Here is an 8,090-nt window from a genome sequence, read left to right as displayed (position 1 = left end):
TCAAAAGTCTCTGTGGCAAGTGTGAGTCCATTTGTTTTCACTTGTGACGGAGAGGTTTCATCTGAAAGGAGAAGATCATTGATGGACTTGTTTTAGTTAATTCACATAACAGTTTGTGATTTGTCCAGGCTATTTGGGACTCACAATCTTAACTCATATGTTTCTTCTTTTGCAGGCAGAGAGAGAGATCTATAACTCACGCAAAAATGGTTTTAGTAACACCAGTGCTATTGCTGCTGCTGTCTGTGGTATCCCTGCAAGCTGTCGCAGAGATTTGCCGGGGGACGCACTGCTACGGCGCGGAAACCGGTGATCCAAGACCGTGCACCGGAGCGCACTGTCCGGGGAGCAGATCCTCCAGAACGCCGCGGCAGTTTAACCCGACAACGCAGGGGAGAGCGGCGCAGATAGTTGCCAGCCAACACCATGCGTACCCGAGCTATACAAGAGCAGCATCGGAAGCCTATCCGGCTGTCCAGACACTTCGCGTGCGGCACAGTGACAGCGGCACACGTATAAAAGCGCCTGAAGTTTTACCTGCTCGATGCACCGATGCGGACTGCGCCGCTCTTGTGAAACAACTTCAGCCCACTAATGGCACCCAAGACTGTAGGGGAATCGAGTGCAGACTGCCACTGAGGATACGGCCAAAAGCTCGAGCTAAGTCTTGTGTGGGAGAGGGATGTAGTTCAGAGGAGAGCCAGCCTGTCCATCAGTCCGACAGAGCCGCACAGTTCCTGGGAGATTTTCCGGAGCTTGGATATCCGTCATCGGAACTTGGCGGCGCGCCTTTGGGTGTCCAGCTCACATGTGACATTAAGCCAGGTCTGCTATCATCGTTATCATCATCATCTTCTAAAATGTTTACCGTTGTGTCTTGATAGTTATAGGCTAATTCCCTTCTTCTAAATGTCATTTGTGCACGATTGCGCACCACAGTGTGATATTTCTGGTTGAGTGACAAGTTTCAAAAGAAAAAGATGAATTATCTTGCACTGAAGACAGTATGCCTATAATTTAAACAAATGTAACCCTCATTTTCCACCAGTAATCTGCAAAATGGGATTGTCTAAAGGCAAAAGGAAGACATTGTTGACCTTCAGTCCAAAAACTATATCTGCAGAGCAACTGAACTGGAAAAATGTCTCTGAGTCAGTTGTCCAGAAAATGTGCTTTGATGTTGGTCCATACAGGAAACTTCCATTGCACTTGCCAGCTAGGCCAATAAAGTGGGGTCACTGGGTGTTCACACTTTGTTCCAGCATTATTTGCAGAAAGAGTCTTAATCTCATATAATCACTTCCTCAACTGCAGTGTTCAACAATAAGCACTTGTCTGATCCCATCTTTCATTCTGCATTATTTTCCCCACAGGGGAGAATGAAGTTCCCTCAGAAGATGCCCTCATCTTGCACCTCCAGCTGGCAAAGGGGCAGGAGAAGCTGGTGGAGGCCCTGCGAGGCCAGCAGATGGTCATCCGCGATCTGCAGCAGAAGCTCGCCGAACAACAGGAGGCGCTTCTGTCCCAGCAGAGGGAGATCCTGGACCAGCAGCGGCGCATGTATGAGCAGATGGATGTGGTAAAGGCCCAGTATGGCCTCCTCTCAGACACCGTCAAACAGGTTTCCTTCCAGGGTCTGCAGGCTGAGCTGCAGAGCTACTTCGAGAGCCACTTGGCGGGTCTGCAGAGCCAGGCCCGCAGTCACCTGCAGAAGTCCCATGCCGTGCACAAAATGGACATGGACTCAAAGGTGTTGGATGTAGTGGGAGAGCCTCATTTTCCTCAACCTCTGCTGGAATGCCCTTCAACCTGTGGGAAGGAGGAGTTCTGTGATTTTCAGAGGGACCCACCTCAGTGTGAGAAGTGCACCATGTGTCCACCGGGCTTCTTTCTGATCTCACAGTGTTCTCCTACTGCAGACAGGATGTGCCAGGTATGGTCCTTTAAATTACTGATACTGAAGGATGTTCACACACACCTGTAGCTATATTTAAACACACTGCTGGCTGTTTTCACAATGGTGTGACTGATATCGTTTCTATATTGATGTAATCTGTGATGTGTGAAAACCAACCCACTGCACCCAAAAGTGTGAATGGGTTTCAGCTGATAACTCAGTGCTTTTCAAGCATACAGTATGGCAGCAAACATAACAGCTGATTTGGAGTGTAAATCTATTATAATAGTCATCCCTGATAAAAAACAAACAAAAAAAACTAAGCTATTTGCAGTTTCAGTACAACCTATTGTTAACATTAAAACATAAATTAAACAATATGTATTCATGATGATCATTTATGAATTGCAGGACAGAGATGAATGTCTTGAAGTACCAAACATTTGTGGAGAGCGAGTGAAGTGCCTTAATACTCCAGGTGAGTTCAACATTTTGCCTATTTGTTTTAAAACAGTTTGTTCTCTTATTGTAGTGGAATAAAATCATTTCTCTCTTAGTATTTTCATTTTAGAAAAAACGTTTTACTCCTTGGTTTCTCTATTCTCTCTGGTCTTTATCCCCACAGGGGGGTTCAGGTGTCTGGGAGTTTCTGAGAGAAAAGCAATGATGGGCTTGTGTGGTCACGACTACTTTTACAACCAGGAGTTGCAGGAGTGCCAGGCCTGTTTTGACTGTGATGGAGAGTCTGTGTCCTCTCCCTGCACAGCTATCAGTGACTCAGTCTGCGGCCAGCCTTCAGAGAGCCGGCTCTCCCAGTCTTGGGGGGCCAATGTGGCAGTTCCCCCTGCAAGGACCTCTGGCGCCCACATCTTCCCCGGGTTTCAGCTAAACATCCGAGGCAAGGAGAGAATTGATCTGTTGGCCAACGAGGCGGGGCAGGTGACGTTCCTGCAGCATGGCCTGGTGTGGTTGGATCATAACTTTGCGATAAAGCACAGCTGCAGAAACTTTCTTCAGGTAGGAATGAGGCTCAATGGAAGCCAGGAGGAGGAGGGCCGGGACCTCAGCGGTGTTCGCATCGAACAGCCGGATGGGAAGTACTTCCAGGGTGTCAGCGCCAGCAGTGGAGTCGAGGTGGAGCCAAACCAAACTTTCACTCTGCTGCTTAAGAGTCCAAATCAACACTGCAACCAGAGCAAGGATCTTCACGTCTATGATATCACCACCCCTTCTTTCAGCTTGCTCTGGTTGTCGCATGACACCGGTGCTGTAGCTATGACGGCACAAATGTCCCTGTTGACGCACTACCAGACCAGCTACCGCCCAACTTTCCGCTTGACCTCAGTGTCGGACCCGTATATGATCATTCTAACCCATGACAACCGCGGAGTACGCTTCACAGAAAGTGGTGTTGTAAAGTTCGTCGTCCAACAGGCGCTCTACTCTATGGGCCACACGTGCATTCGGGAAGGTTTCTCCCTGATTGCCTACACCAACCACAACGGGACTGGCCAGGAGGTGATGCAAGCCTTCAAGACGGGCGTCAACTACAGGGACACCTCCATCACCCTCTCTGGCGCTGTGAGCGTAGCCAGCGGGGACACGCTCAGCTTTGAGATCACATCTCCGTCCCAGTGCAACATCCGCTACTTTGGGGACAGCACTGGGATCAGTATGCTGAGTCTTATCTGGATTCCCTCAGCAGTGTCGTCGGCCCTGACTGCTACCGTGTCCAAGACTGGTCTGCCTTTTGGAGCCGTCAGGAATAAGCCGCTGTCATTCCAGCAGATCAGCCCGGACACACCACAAGTTCATTTGGCCCACTCGGGGGAGCCAAACAGCCGGAAGAACTTTATATTCCATGAGAAAGGGACGGCGAACATAGCCCTCAACCTGAAGCTGATACACTCTTGCAATATTGTAAAACTCACTTTGCAGCGGGTTGGGAGTCAGGGCCAGCAGGCGGGTCCTGTGGCTCAGCAGGTGGCTGGATATATGCCTGAAGGGAGCGAGTGGGCCAGTATCGGGCTGAGGGCCTCATTTCCAGTCCAGAACGGTACAGCGATCTATGTTACTCTGGACTGCATCCGCGGACGGGTTAACCAGATAACACACGAGGGCGGCACTAACATTTCAGTCTTCTGGGTTGCAGTGTGATCCAAGAAGGGATGACACCTTTGTCATTAATACAATTTGTGAAAAAAGAAAGTTTTGCACAATACTGAATTGCAGAGCAGATTCAACAATTTACCAAATTAAGAGAGAAAACTAGATGAAAAACAATGTTATTCATCTATTACACATATTTTGTCATATTGTTGATTTAAATGTATGTTTCATCACCTCTTTAAACTTTTATTGTGAAATCCCTTTTGGGTATGATTAACATACATAAGTACTGCTTTTTCTTGAAGTACTTCGGCTGGTTGAGCAGTGACCAATTCTTCATTGTGCTGGTTTGATTGTGTGTGTCTGTACAGTGTGTGAGTGTGTGTACATACATGTGCAGTGGTGCTTATATATATGCGTATATGTATGTGTGTTTGTGTGACATTGGCATGCCTACTTTTCTATGAGTCGGTTAATATGTACAATATATCCTTCAATTCCTCCACATATTTAACTTGCGTACTGTAACAAACCTTTTTGTATTATATCATTAGGCATTTTAAAATAGTTTGATATTTTGGGAGATATGCTTATTCACTTTCTGGACGAGTTAAAGTAGATAGATGCCACTCACCAATATGAGTGGTATCAATCTTCTCAGCTAGCCTTACTCCATAAACTATATTCATGCATTTCCAAAATGGCAAGCTATCCCTTCAATGCTCTAAAAGAGCTATACATAAAATTATATGTAGTAAACTTTTATAAGTAGGACTTGGTATTTAATATTGTTTTTGATATTTATTTGCCTTTTTATAAAACATGACATTTGTATTTACACTATTCAATGCACACATTTGTCAGAAATGAGAAAGATATATGTTGTGTATAGCACTGAGTAGGCAGTGTTGAAATCAAATACATACAGTGATAGCCTCTATCATCTGTTTATTTGCACACAGATAGATTATCTTAGTATTATGGAATGTGCAACCATCATACTTCGTTATTCTTTGCCTAAATGCTGTTTCCCTGTGAAGAGTTGCCCATGCATATCCTTCCTAATTGCCTCTGTGTGTGTTCTGTCCTCTAAACAATTAGGCATAATTAAGTGTTTCAGGGAGTTGGCAGCAAAGCCGCCATTGACATTCTTCAGCTTTATTCTCACTTCATTATATTTAGTGATTTTCTTTGTTCTGAGGTTGGGCTTTCTGCACTCAATGCATGCATACTTGTTCAACACCAAATAAAATGTGCATATATTTTGCCAGAAAATAAGCTTTACTCAAAGCTTGTCAATACACGAGTTTGGAAATTTAATTTAGCATGATTTAAAGCATTCCTACATAGCCACATAATTTCACATCTCACATGGCCTTATTCCAATATCTTGACATTATATAGTGGGTTTTTAATAATTTTCCATCAAATTAAAGGGTAAAAGTTTACCATTCAGACATTACTCATTCCATTTAATCTCAAACATACTGAATCTATTTGAAAGCCACCTTATTCAACAGCTATAGGTGCCAAAATTAAAGACATAATAGCTGGAAAATCATACACTGCATATTCCTCTCAATTGGTCTTAATCAAGTTCAAATTATTCTTCCATCTATTACCTATAGGAGAGCTGTACTTTAGCTTAAACATAGTAAATAGCCTGTGAGTCGGGGGGGGGGAGGAGGGAGAGAGATAGAGAGAGAGAGAGAGAGAGACAATCAAATGTTTCTGTCGGCTGCCTGAATTGAAAACAGGTGTTACAGTCGAGCAGTGCTCCAGATGTCTGACGCTGCAGATCAAATGAGACCCTCAGCACTTGAAGAGTTTCAGAGACACCAGAGAGAGAGAAACTGGGACAGAGAAACTGCAGGAAAGAGAAAAAAAAACTAAGCAAAGGAATGTGTGTGTTAAAAACTTTGTATTTTAACCTCCTCCAATCAATATTTTCTATATTCACCATGGTTTAAATGACTACATGTAATGCAAAGGGGCTTACTTGTGGTGGAAAAGAGATGTCACCCAACTCTGTAGTTCACATTATTTCTACGACACGTTGTAGTTAGCCTCTTTAGTTGTGTTTTGGTTGTATGACCAACAAATTCAACAATCAACCCCATTTCCAGCAGATGTTTCCTGCTAAAAAGCTGATACAGTAAGCTCACTCTATGTCATCTGCCTATGGCACCAAATGGCAGACAGACAAAATTAGGTCTTAGCTGGTGAAGCTTCAAAGTTATTTTCCCCTGGAATGGGAGGAGGCCAAAGCTTTAAAGAGTATGGAGTTACATTTATCAAGTGGCCTGGAACATGAGTCAGGCAAACGATTGTTGTAGAGGTGGGAAACATGATGGGGCTACTCAGTCAATGAAAGACAAGTTTAGATACTTTTGAGCTAATTTTTTTACCCATTTGTTTGTAACCACCAACAGTTCATTAGCTACCCAAATCTCAGGCCACAGTCAGCACAGTTCTTGAGGAGCTAGCAGACTTGGAAGCATTCATTGATCACAACTATATGATCAACAGCGTAAAGTAGAAACTACTTGCGCTAGACTCAAGCTAGTCTTTATCCACGATATTCTGCTTCCGGGATTGCTCCGGTGCCGCTGGAAATTCCGTCGGATATTCTTCTTTTTGGCCAGATGTCCGTTACATCCGCTTTCTTTGTGTTGGAATGTTAAACTCGGGTCAATTCATGAGGACAAAGGTTAACTGCTCCTCAGATCTCTGCAGGGTAAATCCAGACAGCTAGCTAGACTATCTGTCCAATCTGAGATTTGTGTTGCAAAACTAAAAACAATTTTTGAACGTTCACATGTTCCACCAAAACAAGTTCCTTCCCGAGGGTATTTTGCAGCGGCACCGTGGCTCTGACACTTAGCGCCACCCATGACCATTGTGATTGGTTTAAAGAAATGCCAACAAACCAGAGCATGTTTTTTTTCTCCCATTCCGGACTGGCCAGACCCTCCTTTGCAGCACCATGGTGGAAGGTCTGTCAAAGTGAGAATACGCTAGATAAAACTCCACAATCTAGCAAAAGAAAACATCAGAGACAAGCAATCTGCAGACTATAGCTATCAAAGTAATAATCACAAGATTGCAGCTTAAGCTGTATATTTACCCTCAACATCCTGAAAGCTGACTTGACAACAAATCAATGCCAATTAAAAAACGACAGGACTGTTCCAGTTACTGCCACACAGTGGCAGTTTAATCATGTGACCGTTTTAAGTCACATGATTCGGGCACAGTTAAACATGTAAATGTTGTGAAACTGTACTAGTTAAGGCAGAAAGAATTATTCTACAGCTGTCCTATCAAAATAAAAGAAATGAATGAAACTTTTGTTTCACATGGGACACAACCCACAATCTCCTAAGTAAGAAGTCCTGGATTTCTTCTTACGAGCAATTTGGCACTGACTTTTTCCCCTCATTTGCTTGTTTGCACTTGTGATAATTACTACAGCCACAAGAGGTTGCCGCCAAATGAGAAACTTAATTGTTGGTCATTATGAGCTGCTTGTATGATCGACCCATACAGTCTGGGTGGGGACAGGCTGGTCTTCTGGTTGTAAGGGCAATTTATTGTTCACACATCAGCCTATACAACATCATAAGGCGGTAGTATGTCGTTTTAGGTTTGCTTACCCCAACATTTAACAACCACAGACTTAACAGTCTATGACTTCAACCTACAATAAGATTCTTTGGTCACTGGGGGGCAGTGGAAAAAGTAAACAGTCACTTTCTAAATTGATTTACAACCTTAGTTTTTGTCTAGGGTAACTCAGGAAGTAACCTAAAATGGTAACCTAAACCTTTGGAAAACATCAGTCAGCCAACTGCAATTCAAGTTAACAATCAATGATTCATTCATAGCAGACAAAACGGTAAACAGTGATGAACTAAAAATAGAAGTTAAACATGGTCTCCAAGGCCAAAACAAACAAAAACCCCACTCCCTAGAAAGAATAGAAGCTTAACTACAGACTTAAACAAAAATACATTACATCTCATTCAGCTGATGCTTTCATCCAAAGCCACTTACAAATGCTATATATGTCAGAGGTTGCACG

The 8,090-nt window shown here is 43.7% G+C and overlaps 1 protein-coding gene across 1 annotated transcript; it reads left to right on the top strand.

Moving 5' to 3' along the window:
• nell3 (NELL (neural EGFL like) family member 3) lies at window positions 1–5,271 on the top strand. The gene is made up of 5 exons (XM_032504199.1): window positions 1–21; window positions 176–825; window positions 1,374–1,933; window positions 2,309–2,375; window positions 2,523–5,271. The coding sequence occupies exons 2-5, from the start codon at window positions 207–209 to the stop codon at window positions 4,052–4,054; spliced, it is 2,778 nt and encodes a 925-aa protein (XP_032360090.1). The 5' UTR covers window positions 1–21; window positions 176–206; the 3' UTR covers window positions 4,055–5,271.
• The last annotated feature ends 2,819 nt before the right edge of the window (window positions 5,272–8,090 follow it).

The sequence above is a fragment of the Etheostoma spectabile genome, chromosome 22, assembly GCF_008692095.1.
Source record: "Etheostoma spectabile isolate EspeVRDwgs_2016 chromosome 22, UIUC_Espe_1.0, whole genome shotgun sequence".
Classification (NCBI taxonomy): Eukaryota; Metazoa; Chordata; class Actinopteri; order Perciformes; family Percidae; genus Etheostoma; species Etheostoma spectabile.
The sequence above is the reverse complement of the archived record's forward strand: the minus strand, read 5'-3'. Positions and strand labels throughout refer to the sequence as shown.

Bases quoted from the DNA above. Each gene is read 5' to 3' on its own strand.
- nell3 (XM_032504199.1), top strand. From the start codon at position 207: ATGGTTTTAGTAACACCAGTGCTATTGCTGCTGCTGTCTGTGGTATCC. The intron at 826-1,373 runs GTCTGCTATCAT...TTTTCCCCACAG, and splicing joins CACATGTGACATTAAGCCAG to GGGAGAATGAAGTTCCCTCA. The intron at 1,934-2,308 runs GTATGGTCCTTT...TATGAATTGCAG, and splicing joins CTGCAGACAGGATGTGCCAG to GACAGAGATGAATGTCTTGA.